At 51.1% G+C, this 14,335-nt stretch overlaps 1 protein-coding gene across 1 annotated transcript in view; it reads right to left on the bottom strand.

Annotated features, from left to right (window-relative positions):
- The window catches only part of LOC127586275 (EH domain-containing protein 2-like), a 39,643-nt gene that overhangs the window by 18,179 nt on the left and 7,129 nt on the right, over positions 1–14,335 (bottom strand). Inside the window, exons 2-3 of the mRNA XM_052044084.1 lie at positions 13,748–13,845; positions 3,265–3,677 (exon numbers count right to left, since the gene is read on the bottom strand). Coding sequence (XP_051900044.1) covers positions 3,265–3,677; positions 13,748–13,845 — 511 coding nt within the window. The remainder of the gene's footprint in view (positions 1–3,264; positions 3,678–13,747; positions 13,846–14,335) is intronic.

Below are 14,335 nucleotides of genomic sequence, written 5' to 3'. Positions count from 1 at the left end.
GAGTTCCGCGCTCGGTGGGCCCCTCAGGGGATCGCGTGTGTCGTGGACGGTACGAACGGGGTTCTTATTTGAAGTGTCACGTGTCGCGTTAACGGGTGTAGCGTCGCGTGTGCGTTTCGTTAGTATTAGTTTGCATTCTCTACTGTAGTATGTCGTTGCGTAGTTTCTTCTTTTCTGTATTAGATGTCGCGTATTGACACTGGTTGTCTTTTGTAGTGCTTTTAGTGAATAAACGTTTATAAAAAAAAAGGGGCAGATTTTATGCTGAAGTTTTTGGAGTGAAGCTTGAACCCACAACCTTCTGACAGAGTTGAAAGTACAACCCCGCCCCGAGCCAAAGCTGTCAGCTCTACCCCAGCAGGAGTTGGTGCAGGTGGGTGTGTACCGCTAACACTAGTCCCACATCTACCTTCTCCTGAAGGAGGTGACGAGACCTCAGGTTCCTGGGTGCAGCACTTCCTCCTCCCACAGTGGGCACTTTGTCCAGGGCAGGTGCCCAGCACAGAGTCCCACCTCGCTGCCCTTCGAATCCACTGCCAGTTCCCATTGGAGATCTGGGGAAAACCCAACTGTATTTTCCCACTTGTCAGGACAGAATGCTGCCTCTGTGGTTCCTGAGCTGCAGCAATTTCCGGATCACCAACATCTATCTCCTAAAATTCACATCTCTCTCTCCTTCCCTCTCTGCAGACTTGCCCTTCCTGCCTCTGTACCCTCCTCTAGTCCCCAGTACAGCCCTCCAAAGCCTCTGCACTCCTCCAATCCCTGCACAGTGGTGCAGCAGGTAGAGCCACTGCCCCACAGCTCCAGTGACCCCGGTTTGATCCCGACCTCCGGTGCAGTCTGTGTGGAGTTTGCACATTCTCCCTATGACCACATGGGTTTCCTCCAGATCCTTCCACATCCCAAAAACATGCCAGTCAGTGGGTTGATTGGCCACTGTAAATTGCCCCCAGTATGTAGGTGAGGGGTAGCATCTGGGGGAAGTTGATGGGAATGTGGGAAGAATGGGTTACAGGAAAATTAGTGGGGAAATGGGATTGGCCTGTGAGCTGGAATAGACAATGGGCGGAATGGCCTCCTTCCAAGAAGTAAGGAAATAATGGAAATTCTGGCCTCTTGCTCTTCCCATTCGTAATCACTCCAACATTGGAAGAGAGGTTTCCAGCTACCTGGAGTTCCCTCCCTCACCTCTCTGCCTCTCTCTTCTCCTGTAACACCTTGCTCTTTGACTGAACTTAACGTCACTTGCCCTAATTTGTGGCTTGAAGTCAAATTGTGTTGACGAGGCCCGAGTACAGCATCCTGGCGTGTGCTCCAGTTAAACGCCAAGTTCGCTCCTGGGTTTGCTGAGGGCGGTGAGAGTGTCTCCCCTCGGTCACAGTCCTCTGTCCTGCACCGTGAGACACAGCAACAAAGCAGCACCGAGCATCAACAATCTCAACACATCAGGGTGTGTGTCACAGTTGATAAGACCTTCTGGCAAACTCTTCCCGGGGACTTGAAAGCTCAGGTCCCTGAGGGAGTCCATTGTTCAGTGTGGGGAGCTCAACATTGGAAGGAGGGGAGGGTGGGTGTGGGGGAAGGGTGGGGGTGGTGAAAAGATTAGATCTAAGTACTTTAGAGAGGGTGGTGAACGTAATGGGTGGGTAGGTGGCAAAAGGAGCCGGTGACAGCTGATCGTATCGGCAACTTCAGAGAGTTGGACATTGTAGGAGGTGGGAGGAAGGGGTCACGGGATTCAGGAGCAGGCTGGCGGAATGAAGGCCAGTGGCTGAACCTTCTCACGTTCCCACGGAGACCGAGAGTAGGGGTCACACAAAGACAACCCTTGGATGTCTAGGGTTGGGTTACTCCAGGGGTCTCGCACACCCTCCCTCCTCAACACGGAGCCATGTGTTCGCTCCATCCCCTGGGGAGGCACCGTTAGGATATCGGGATCAGTTGTGAGGGAGTGCAGCATGGTTGGAGGGATGGTACTGAGGGCACATCGTGACCCTGGTGTGGGGGACTCCAATACACAGGAAAACAAAAGGCCACAGAGAGCGGTGGGCTCAGCCAGTTCCACCATGGGTACAGCTCTCCCCACCATCAAGGACATCCATCAGGAAGGCGACATCCATCATCAGGGACCCCCACCATCTGGGCCATGCCCTCTGCTCGATGCTGCCATTAGGCAGGAGGTACAGGAGCCTGAAGACCCACACCTCACGGTTCAACAACAACAGCTTCTTCCCCACTGCCGTCAGGTTCTTGAACCCACCTGAAAAACCCAACACCGCCTCGGACTGCACTTCCCTCAACTTGCACTAATGTCGTTCTGTTTAACTTTTGTTTATCTTGTTGTATAAATTATGTATAATTTCTGTGAATTTCTGTAATTGATGTTTGTCATGTTCATAACGCACTGCACTGCTGCCGCAAAAAGTTCATTTTCATGGCATTTCTCCCCTGGGTGTGTGTGCCCGTGGCAATAACCTTGAACTTGAACTGTCCTTCCCCCAGACCCCTCATTTATGTAGCACCCCGAGGTAGCAGGCGCAATAAAAAATATAAAATGCAATAGTGTCTCATGAAAAGTTTAGAGTAAATAACTGAAAGCTGTGAGCTTTGTGGGGGGGGTCCTCAAATGTGTCAGGGAGGGCGACCAGTATTGAAGGCTGGCATGGAGATACAGCACCAGAGGAGGCCCTTCAGCCCACTGAGTCTGTGCTATCAAGTGCCCGTTTCCACCAATCCAGCACTAATCCCATTTTATTCTCCCCAGATTCCCATCAACTGCCCCCAGATTCTACCCCTCACCCACACACTGAAGGCAATTTACAGCAGCCAATTAACCCACTGACCCAGCATATCTTTGGGATGTGGGAGGGAACCAGAGCACCCGGGGGAAACCCACGGGGTCACAGGGAGAACATGCAAACTCCACACACACAGACAGCGCCAGAGATCAGGATTGAACCTGGGTCTCTGGAGCTGTGGGACAGTGGTCCTACAAGCTGTGCCACTGTGCACCCCTGAAGGGGAGCAGCGTGCAGTCAGACCAAGGCTGACTTCTCTTGGTTTTCAGCAGCTGTGATGGGAGCTCTTCTAAGGCAGGTCTTGCCAGAGAGTTGAGGGTTATAGGGTTTGGGTTGGATTCATTCTCCAGCTCATATGAAGGTGGGTAAGCCCAGGTGACCCACCAGTGATGGTGTGCAGGGATTAGGTTGACAATGTCCTTCCCTCCTCCCCTCCGACCCCAGTAAGGCTGTGTCTTCTCACCCTCACGAGCCTTGCCCTCTTCACCAGATCGTTGAGTTTCCTCAGGGCAGCGTTCCTGGGCAGGTTTTGGAGATCCTGGAAGAGGTCTTGTTCCTCCAACTCGAAGAGCTTCCGGTTATCGGAAATGAGGAGGGGCTCGGACCAGAAGGAGCCGATGTAGACTCGGAGAACCTCAGGGGTGTTGATGACTTTGCCGAGGGACCACATCAGGGCTCCGTAGACCCTCATCAGCTGCTGGGTGTCCACTTGGTCAGCCTTGTTGAGCACCACCCGGATCTTGTCCTCGTTGCCCTTCAGAGCTCGGATGGCTTCCGAGAACTCATCTGAGATCTCCAGCTTGTGGGCATCGAACAGGAGGATGATCCGGTCCACTCGTTCCGCAAACCACTGCAGCACTGCTGGGTAGTCGTAACCTGGAACGCAGACGGAGGTTTCAGAGGAAGCCGCTCACGATGTGGTCTCTACCCCCACAGACCAGAGTCCAGTCAGGTAAACCTGGAGAGGTCCCAGATTCAGGCCCCATTGGGCTGGAACTCTGGGAGACAGGTTGGACAGGTGCATGGATGGGAAAGGTTTAGAGGGGTATGGCCCAAACGCAGGTAAATGGGACTAGCTTAGATGGGCACCACTTGGGCCGATGGGCCTGTTTTCTTTCCCCAAGAGTTCTGGAAATTCCATATCTCTTTTCAACACAGAAGGAGGCCATTTGGCCCATTGAGTCTATGTTGCCTCACAGGGCAATCCCATTCCCTGATAACTTACCCTGGAACCTCTTCTCCCCACATTCCCATCAACTCCCAGATCCTACCCCTCACCTACACACTAGGGGAAAGTTACAGCAGCCAATTAACCAAACAACCTGCACGTCATTGGGATGTGGGAGGAAACGGGAGCACCCGGGGGAAACCCATACGGTCACAGGGAGAACGTGCAAACTCCACACAGCCAGGACTGGAGGTCAGGGTCAATACTGGGTCCCTGGACCTGTATGGCAGCAGCACTACCTGCTGCACCAGCCGTGAAATGCATTGAAGGAGATGTGAAAGGCGCTATAGAAATGCAACTCCTTTCTTCCATCATCTGGGTCCTGGCCTGGATACAACGCATTTCATTGGAGGCTGCCTGCAGAACTTGAACACACAAGATCGGAGTCTCAGGCAGCCACACTGGGCCGTGTCCAGGAACCTTTCCCTCTCCTTTGGCAAGGAGCCAAACCCACAGGAGCAAAACTTTCCTTAAAAGGCAGTGGTGAGCTTCACACAGAAGTGGAGGATGAGCTGTTGGAGAGCTCAGTTTGTCCGACGGGGCAAACTGTCCAGTCCCCTAGCACAGCACAAGGGGCTTGCTCAGACCTTCCAACCTCCACACATCAGCTGAGGCAGTGAGGGCAGGAGCTGGAACTAATGAGCAGCCTTAGGAATTCACGATGGGCAGCAGTTCAACATCAAACTAGCTGGAATGTTCTGCTTTGAGACAAGCTTTGGTGCCACAGCACAACAAGCTCTTGCATTTAGATAGCACCTTTAGTGCTGTAAAACATCCTCAGCAGCAAACAAAGTCTGGTCCAGCACCACCCAGGGAGGTACTGAGGTCGGGCAGCAAGGGCTGGCTCAATGAGGGGGCTTTTAAGGAAGGGTCTTAAAGGAGGGGAGGGAGGTGGAGGGGTTTAGGGAGGAATTCAGGAGGTCGGGGCTCAGGTAGGGGAAGGTGTGGTTGCAGAGGTGGGGCAGTTAAATGCAAGCACGACCAAAAGGCCAGGAGCAGGGAGATCTCCATGGGCTGCAGGCTGGAGCAGGGGAGGATCTTAAAGCAAAGAGTGAGGATTATAAGCTGAACACATGGCTTAACCCAGAGCAAGAGGATCACTGAGCACGGCTGTGAGGGAGGGAAGCAGGAACAGGACGGTGCAGGGGCAGCAGAGTTTTGGGCAATAGGTTGGTATTCACAGAAGAATAGTAAACAGACTGGGTACAGCACAGAAAGAGGCCATTCGACTCATTGAGCCCTGCCAGCTCTGTGTGAGAACATTCCGATCAGTCCCACTCTCCCATGCTCCCCCTGAAACTCCTGTACATGTACGATTGAACTTGCCTCAATATTGCCCCTGGTGGTCCTCCAGACCTGAGGGACTTGCTCTTGGACCCTTTCCTATTTGCCTTCATTCTCTTGTCCTTGATCCCTCTGCTGCTGAGAACAGTTTACCTCTCTCTATGCTGTCCATGACTCTAAATACCTCCAGCAGATTCCTGCACAACCTCCCCCGTTCTAAGGAGAACAACCCCGATATCCACCTGCTGAAATTTTTCAAAGACAATCTCAAGGGATTGCTCCACTGGCACCTCCTGCTCTGCCCAGCAGGTAATGGACTGCTCTCCCAACACGTTCCCAAAGGGCTGGGGGTGGACTCTACAGGAACCATCTAATCACATCAGAAAGGGTGACTGCCCATTGCAATCTGAGGGAGGTTGTTGCAGAATAGAACCCCACAGGAGGTCCCTGCAGCTGTTTGGCAGGAGGAGGGCAGCGAGTAAATCCATCTTCCAAAAGCTCTGTGTGAGCTGTAAGTAAAATGAGCCAAAGTTTCTAGCAGGGGAAGGTGGCCAGCAGTGCAATAAATCAGGTGGATGGAATTATCTATTTGTCTGTCCCTCATGTGTTTATCCAGCTTCCTCGTCTCTGCTCCTCACCCTACCCCGTCGCAGCGATCCCCTTCCCGACCCACAGGGTTTCTCCTGAATACTGCTGGATTCGTATTTTCATTCAGGACATCCCAAAGGTGTTTCACCCTGAACCATCCTCAGAAGTGTGGCCCCTCTTGCAATGTAGGAAACACAACAGCCAATTTTCACACAGCAAAGATCCCACAAACCCCAATAGGATATCAGGTAACCTGTTCTGGTGACGTTGGCCGAGGTTTAAATATTGGTCCCGGGAAACCATTCATAAGGACTTCCCCCACCCCCAACACCTTGCCCTTCTTCATAATTATGGCCGTGGGATCTGTAACTTCCACCTGAGAAAGAGCCCGTCAGTGTGGCTCTGCCCCAGTGCTGCACTGATTCAGATTCGGATCAGTCTATCATCATATACACCAGGGTGCAATGAAGTTCTTCGCTTGCGTGAAGCTCAGAGTAAACAGTGTACATGGTGATAATGAACACAACAATAAATACAGTGACAAGTGTAAACAGCAGAATGGTGCAGAGACTGGAGTGCAGTCTGAGGTGGTGCAGACAGAAATGACAGTGACAATAACGGAATAACCGAGAGAGGGAGAGTTCAGAGTCCGAGAACATGGCAGCACCACCAGGAAGGGGATGTGAGAGAGGTGATGGTTTCAGAAGTCCTGAGATCTGGCAATGACCCTCCCTAACTAGAGGTAGTGTCACCACCCACCCAACCTTCAATGGCTGAGTCCCCCACCATCAGCAGCCTGGCCATCGAAGCTCAGCTGGACCAGAGAGCAATGTATGAGGTTGGGTATCCAACAGCTTGACTCTAACACTCCAAAGCCTTTCCAGCATCCACAAGTCAGGAATGTGATCAATAACCCTCCACTTGCCTGGGTGAGTGCAGCTCGTTTTGAGAAGCTTGACACTATCCAGGACACTTGATTGGCTCCTCATCCGCACCCCCCAACACTGACTCCCTCCACCTTCACAGTGCAGTGTGGAGCATCTAACATGCGCTGCAGTTACTCACCCAGACTTCTCTCCCAACACACGACCTTTATCACCAAGCTGGTCAACCGGGGGTACACCACCACCTGCAGATTCCCCTCCAATCACACACCACCCTGACACTGAAGTATATTGCTGCTCCTTCATCATCACTGGCTCTAAACCCTGGAGCTCCCTCCACAGCAGCACCGTGAGAGCTCCTTCACCACAGGGACTGCAGTGGTTCAAGAAGGCGGCTCACACTCACCTTCCCAAGGGCATTAGATGCTGGGTTTGTCCTAAAATAAATTGAAAATGAAATCAAGTTTTGTGGGCGGGGAGGGGTTGTGTCCTGGTGGTCGATCCGTGGGGACCTTCCCGTGCTAGCAGCAACGGGGGAGATACATCCCTGTTCTCTGTTCCGCCGACCGGTCACTGTGGTGATTCAGTGACCTCCTCTCTGCAGACTGCATGTATGTTACAATTAAAGCCAACTCCAGGTGAGCCCCCTCTGAATACTGTGTGGGAACAAACTCCACTCAGGGTCAAAAGGGTCACAGACCCACAGACCATCACCTCAGCTCCCACATCCCAGCGAGCTGCACTTCCTCCGTCACAGACGTGTCAAGGTTTGTCCTCACAAGGCACACAACCTCATGCCTTGAATTCCTCAGTGCAAGTCTCAGCACCATCTCCGCCAGTAGCCAAGCAGGGGTGCTGCCTTTTGAGATCAAAGTTCGAGACTGCAGTGCATAAGTGGGATGTCGAGGGAGAAGCATCAACGGCCCAAACACTGAACAATGGAAGAGATGGTTAAAGGCTGTGGGCCATAGCAACACAAACATAAACACCAGACGAGAACCGCTCCACCAGTTTTCCAAAGCCTTTTCCGTTGTTTATCATGTGCACAGGATGCACTTAACAAAGTGCAGCCTGTAATTGTAAGCTTCAAGTTAGAACATAGAAAAAACTACAGCACGATTCAGGCCCTTCGGCCCACAAAGCTGTGCCGAATAAAGTTCAAGCCAGCTTCAGGGTCCTGCCCACATCTTCAAAGACCCGTACTCTGGGGAAAGCAGATTACAATGCCACCAGCAGGGAGAGTGAACAGGGCCTTGTCCTCCCTCTACCAGGGGATTCCTACCTGCACTGCACTTTCTCTGGAACTATAACAGTACATTCTGCATTCTGTTTTCTTTCTACTGCCTTGATGTACTCTGTACTGAATGATGTATGGATGGCACGCAGACAAAAGCTTTTCACTGTATCTTGGTACATGTGACAATAATAAACCAGTACTGATACTACAGTCAGGAGAAGACACAGTTAGCTGACACCAGGGCTCAGACTTTGCCTTCCCCCTCAATGACCTCACACCCACACTGGGAGACAACTCTTCCAATGCCAGCTCAGGCCATATCAGCAGCCAGTGAAGGATACTCACAGGCAAACTGAGCTTGGTTCTGTCCTCACCCAAACTCCACCCACCGGGGCTACCGGGTGTCCACTACAGAGCCTGACTGATTCCCGGGTCCTCCGTCAATAGCTTCACAAATGAGATTAGCACAGACCAAGGAACAAAGCAGGAACATAGTCATGGGTAGGACACAACGTCTCACTGTACAGTGCAACATCTCACTGTACAGTGCAACATCTCACTGTACAGTGCAACGTCTCACTGTACAGTACAATGTCTCACTGTACAGTGCACCATCTCACTGTACAGTACAACATCTCACTGTACAGTGCACCGTCTCATTCTATGGTAGTGTTACATTGCAGGGTGCAGCATCTCAGAGTACAGTAGTGTCCCACTGTGTCTCACTGTACAGTATAGTGCCTGCATGGTGTCCTGTCTGACTGTGTGGTGCAGTCTCACTGTGTGGCAGCGTCCCATTTGTACAGCACAGCCTATGCAACCAATATCTTACTGTCTAGAGCAACATCTCACTGTACAGATAGCATCTTGTTTCGCACTGTCGTGTCTCATTGTAACAGCACAAAATAACCTGAGGCAGATTTCCTCGCTCTTTGATGCATTTCTAATGCATGGTTTCAGAGATTCAGCAGCCCCGTGAATGGAAGAATTGGAAGAACAAGAGAGGTCAATGTTCCCCGGGGTTTAGGAGGAGACCTCATGGAAACTGACAGACCTCTGACAGGACCTGACAGGCTGGATGGTGGGAGAGTGCTCCCAGTGGCTGAGAGTTGACAACTACCATCTCAGAATAAGGGGTCGGCCATTCAGGAATGAGATGAGAAGACACAGAGTCATAAAGTCATGGAGTTATACAGCATGGAAACAGGCCCTTCAGCCCAACTGGTCCACGCCAACCATGGTGGCCACCTAAGCCAGTCCCATTTGCCCGTGTTTGGCCCACATCCCTCGAAACCTTTCCTATCCATGTACCTGTCCAACTGTCTTTTAAATGTTGTTAATGTGCCTGCCTCAACCACTCCCTCTGGCAGCTCGTTCCATAAATGGACCACCCTCTGGGTGAAAAAAGTTGCCCCTCAGGGTCCTATTAAATCTCTTCCCTCTCACCTTAAACCCATGCCCACCAGTTCTTGATTCCCCCACCCTGGGAAAAAGACGGTGTGCATTCACCCTATCTGTGCCCCTTGTGATTTTATACACCTCTATAAGATCACCCCTCAATCCTCTACACCCCAAGGAATAATGCCCTAGCCTGCTCAACATCCATCTCCCTCAAGTCCCAGCAACATATCCTCGTAGATCTCTGCACTCTTTCCAGTTTAGAGAGGGTGAAAACAAAGATGGATGGGTTCTAAGAGAATCAAGGGTCACGGTGACAGGGCAACGAAGTGGCGCAGAGGCAGTAGCTCGGCCATGGGCCTGATGACTACAGAGTAAGCACGATGGGCCAAATGGCCTCCTTCTGCTCCTCATTTGTTTATGCGAAGAGTTACTGATAGCATCAATAATGAGCAAAGGTGAATGACTGCAATTTAGTTCCGCAATTTTAATGAATTTTTGCTGTTGGCAATGGATTAAAGCTTGTGATTCTATTTATGAAATTAACTCCTTTCCTGAGCCAAAGGCTGTATCACACAATCAGCAACAAACATTTCTCCAAAATGAACCCTTTGTGCAGCTCTGCATTTGTGACTACCAGGCGACAACTGAGGGAAGTCTCTCAACCCGTCTTTGGTTGTCCGACCACTGTGGGCACCCGTCAGACTGCTGCATTGTAGGGGAGGCAGATGTTCTCTCACATGGATCCCTGCAGCCCGACCTCACGCCTCTAAGTCTGCGATCTGACGTTATGTGACTTGGGGGTTTGTTAATGGACAGGAATCAGAGAGCAGGAACAAATGTTCAGATTGGGAGACCGTGACCTGTGGCTGCTGGCCCTGGTTCTTCACAATCTGTATCAGTGATTGAGACAAAGGGATCAAGTATCATATATCCAGGTTCGCCAATGTTACAAAACTAGATGGAAATGTAAGATGTCAGTAGGATGCAGAGGGTTTTTAAGGGCATATTGGCAGGTTCAGTGAATGGGCAAAGACATGGCAGGTGGAAAATAATGTGTAAACATGGGAGGACATCCACTGGTCGAAAAAATAGAAAGGCAGAGGATGAGTTGAGAGTTCAGAGGGATCTAGGTGTCTTGTACAAACATCACTGAGCGTTGACATTCAGGTGCAGCAGATAATTAAGAAGGCAAGCAGTATATACAAGGAAAAGGCTCCTCCAGTGGTAGAGAACATTGGTGAGACCGCATCTGGAATCTGCGGACAGGTCTCATCTCCCGAGCGAGGGAAGGATAGACACGACAGAGGAAGTGCGGTAAAGCTGACAGATTGATGGTAGGATGAAGAGAGATTAAGGAGAATGGGCTTCGACGTTCCAGAGTTTAGAAGAAGTTATAAGACGTACAGAGAAACAAAGGACTGCAGATGTGGAATCTGGATGAAAAACACTCTGATGCTGGAGGAACTCAGCAGGCCAGGCAGCATCTGTCTCCACGGACACTGCCTGGCCTGCTGAGTTCCTCCAGTATCAGAGTGTTTTTCATTAAGATGTACAGGATTCTTCAGGGGCTCGATAGGGTAGATGTAGAGTTGATATTTACCCTTGCTAGGGTGTATACAACCAGAGGTCACCATTTCAAAACAAGGGTCATCCATTTAGTACAGTAATGAGACAAAGATCTTCACCCTGAGGGTGGTGAGTGTTTGGAGTTCTCCACCTGAGAGCGTTGTGGAGCCTCGGTCAATGGGTGTATTCAAGACAAATCTAAGTTTTTTTATGAGGGAGATCAAGGGATATTCTCTGGGTTAAGTACAGCGTAAAGGTTCCCCTCCACTCTGGGGGGAAGGACACCATGGACCAGATACAGAACCAGGTCACACGTCACAAAGCGATGCAGCACAGGAGAGGCCATTTGGCTCATTGCGTCGTTTCCCCAACCCAGCCCCTTTTCATTAACCATCGAAGCACAGAGACGGAGATCCACCCATCTCGCTCTAGCAGCTCCTATAGATATGGTTACAGCCCACAGGGGAGTTGATCACAATGCAGACACTCAGAGATGACATAGTAGGGATCTGAACACTTTGTCTGACAGGAGGGCCTGTTTGAAATGGCTACTGACAGAGCACTGAGGCAGAAGAGGAGGATTACCCCTGAAGTCAGAAACTAGCCGTGACCTGGGATGTGCTGCCTGGAATGGCGATGAGGCCAAATCAACAGGAACCTCGAGGGGATCAGATAAACACTGGAAACCAGACCAGAGGCTAATGGGCCAAATGGCCTCTCCTGTGCTGCATCGTTTTGTGATGTGACCTGTTCCTCATGGCGAGGGAGGTGAGAAGGTTAGAGGATACTTTCCCGAAGTATTTCCTCTACCCTCTTATGTGCTGGGTTTAACAGGTCCTCCCCCCCCACCCCACAGGCTGCCCCCACCAAACCACTCCAGATCTCAGATCACCAGAAGCCCAGTGCTCCTTAGCTGTTCCACATCATGGTGGACAGCAGACTGATGGACAGAACTTCGGGGGAAGCCTTCAGTTATTGCATTAGTGAGGTCTCAGTGCCAGGGTCTCCCATCAACTCACTCCCTACGTAGCAACTAGTTGAAGATGTAACAATTTGAGAGTGTGCTCACGTGATTCCTCATTTTGTGCTCTTACATTTTCTGCAGATGAACAAGATTGTTCTGTCAAAACCCATGTACTTGAGTCTGTTCCATGTGTTCGGTTCCCATGTTTTGCACATGTATGTGTTCTGCATACAGGTATGTTCTGCAGCACGTTTTGTACTCTTGGAGTTTCCCCCGGGTGCTCCGGTTTCCTCCCACATCCCAAAGACGTGCGGGTCAGTGGGCTAATTGGCCGTTGTGAATTGCCCCCAGTGTGTGGCAGAGGGGCAGAGTCGATTGGAACGTGGGACAGAACAGGTTAGAGGGAAATAAGTGGGGGAATGGGATGGATGGGATTGCTCGGTGAGCTAGAATAAACGTTGGGCCAAATGGCCTCCTTCTAAGGAAGTATGAGAAATGTGTTATCCTTTTCTGTAAATATTGCAACCAATCAGATTTGCAGGAAGAGGACATTGTTTTGTGCCCTGCGCTGTCCTGGGAGAGTTGGACTGGGGAGTGTTTGTGTGCACTTGGTGTGTGGAAGGTTTCCATTATTGGTGGCCCACCTTGTGTGGTCTGATCAGTGTGCAATAAACAAAGCCCCGTACTCTACACACAGCTGGACAAGCAATCCAGCTGCCTGCTGTGTGCAGCTGGGAATCTAAATCACCTGGAACTCGCCAACCAGACTGAGTCAGACACTCTTCCAACATGCCCAGAACTGCCCACAGTCTTGGCAGAGAATCCTGGCCGGTTCCATCTGCTGCTCAGACTCCCAACTCTCCCTCCTGCACAGGCTCGTAACTCTTGAATCCATCAATTCTTCCGATGAATTCATTCTGTGCTTCCACTATCAGTGGAATCACAGCCAACTCCCTATAATTCTTTGCTTCCTATTCCGCAGGAATGCTATCTGGGCTCCTAACTCTGTTCACCTTCAGTTCCTCACTGTGTAGTACCAGTGAGCTTGTGGCTGTTACAGACGCCCTGCATTGATTGTGCTTCAGAACCAGCTCATTGGCTGGAGAATATTTTGGGACATTCTGAGGTTACAAATAAAAACGGACAATCACTCCTGCCACACTCACTCACACCACCCGCCATCACCATCACTGTCCTGGATGGCTCACACTGACGTCATGGGAATCCCACCCAGAAACTTATAAATCTGCCCTGGGAGTCTGTGATGGAACAGTGTAGAGGGAGCTTCACTCTGTGTCTGATCCCAGGAGTGTGTGATGGGACAGTGTAGAGGGAGCTTCACTCTGTGTCTGACCCCGGGAGTGTGTGATGGGACGGTGCAGAGGGAGCCTCACCCTATGTCTGACCCTGGGAGTGTGCGATGGGATGGTGCAGAGGGAGCTTCACACTGTGTCTGACCCCAGGAGTGTGTGACAGGACAGTGTAGAGGGAGCTTCACTCTGTGTCTGACCACGGGAGTGTGTGATGGGACAGTGTAGAGGGAGCTTCACTCTGTGTCTGACCACGGGAGTGTGTGACGGGACAATGTAGAGGGAGCTTCACTCTGTGTCTGACCCCGGGAGTGTGTGATGGGACAGTGTAGAGGGAGCCTCACTGTGTGTCTGACCTGTGCCATCCCCACTCAGCACTCTCCATTTGGACCAATACCCAACACTGAACCGTACGCGTCCCCTGCGCCCGTCAGCAGTGGGACATCTACGGGAGCTGAGAACCCACCGAGCTCAGTGTTCTTACCTCTGCTCACCCTCTGCTTGGCTCCTGACAGAATCCCCGGGGTGTCAATGATGCTGATGCTCTCCAGAACTTTGTTCGGCAGCTGGGCACACGTTAACCTGTGGGAAAGGAGCCACTGGTCATAGAGCAATACAGCATGAAAACAGGCCCTTCAGCCCAACTCGTCCATGCCAGCTAGTCCCATTTCCCCATGTTTGGCTCATGGACCTCCAAACATCTACAAAACTTGGGAGACTGAGGGATCAAATGTCTCAGCAAGGTGGAGCTTAGATTGAAATGGTTCTGCGAGCTGGGAAGTTAATGAAAAGCCTCGTGATATCAGGAGGCCAATTAATGCAGAACTGTACCATCCCAACATTACTCACAGTTCAACAGGAACACCAGTATATGTTCCTGTAATTCCTTAACAGAATAAAAGGCCTTGGCACCCGTGATCCAGGTGTGTCCCTGAATCACACCTGGAGACAATTAGGACAGTTGACACAAAGATGGAAGTTTGGGGAGGGAATTCCAGAGCTTGGGAAAGCCACAATCAGGAGGGGCAATGAAGAGGGGTCAGCGACGGAGAGATGGAGATCAGGGATGGCC

This window comes from Pristis pectinata, chromosome 35, assembly GCF_009764475.1.
Source record: "Pristis pectinata isolate sPriPec2 chromosome 35, sPriPec2.1.pri, whole genome shotgun sequence".
Lineage (NCBI taxonomy): Eukaryota > Metazoa > Chordata > Chondrichthyes > Rhinopristiformes > Pristidae > Pristis > Pristis pectinata.
Note: the sequence above shows the minus strand (reverse complement) of the source record. Positions and strands in the feature narration are given on the sequence as shown.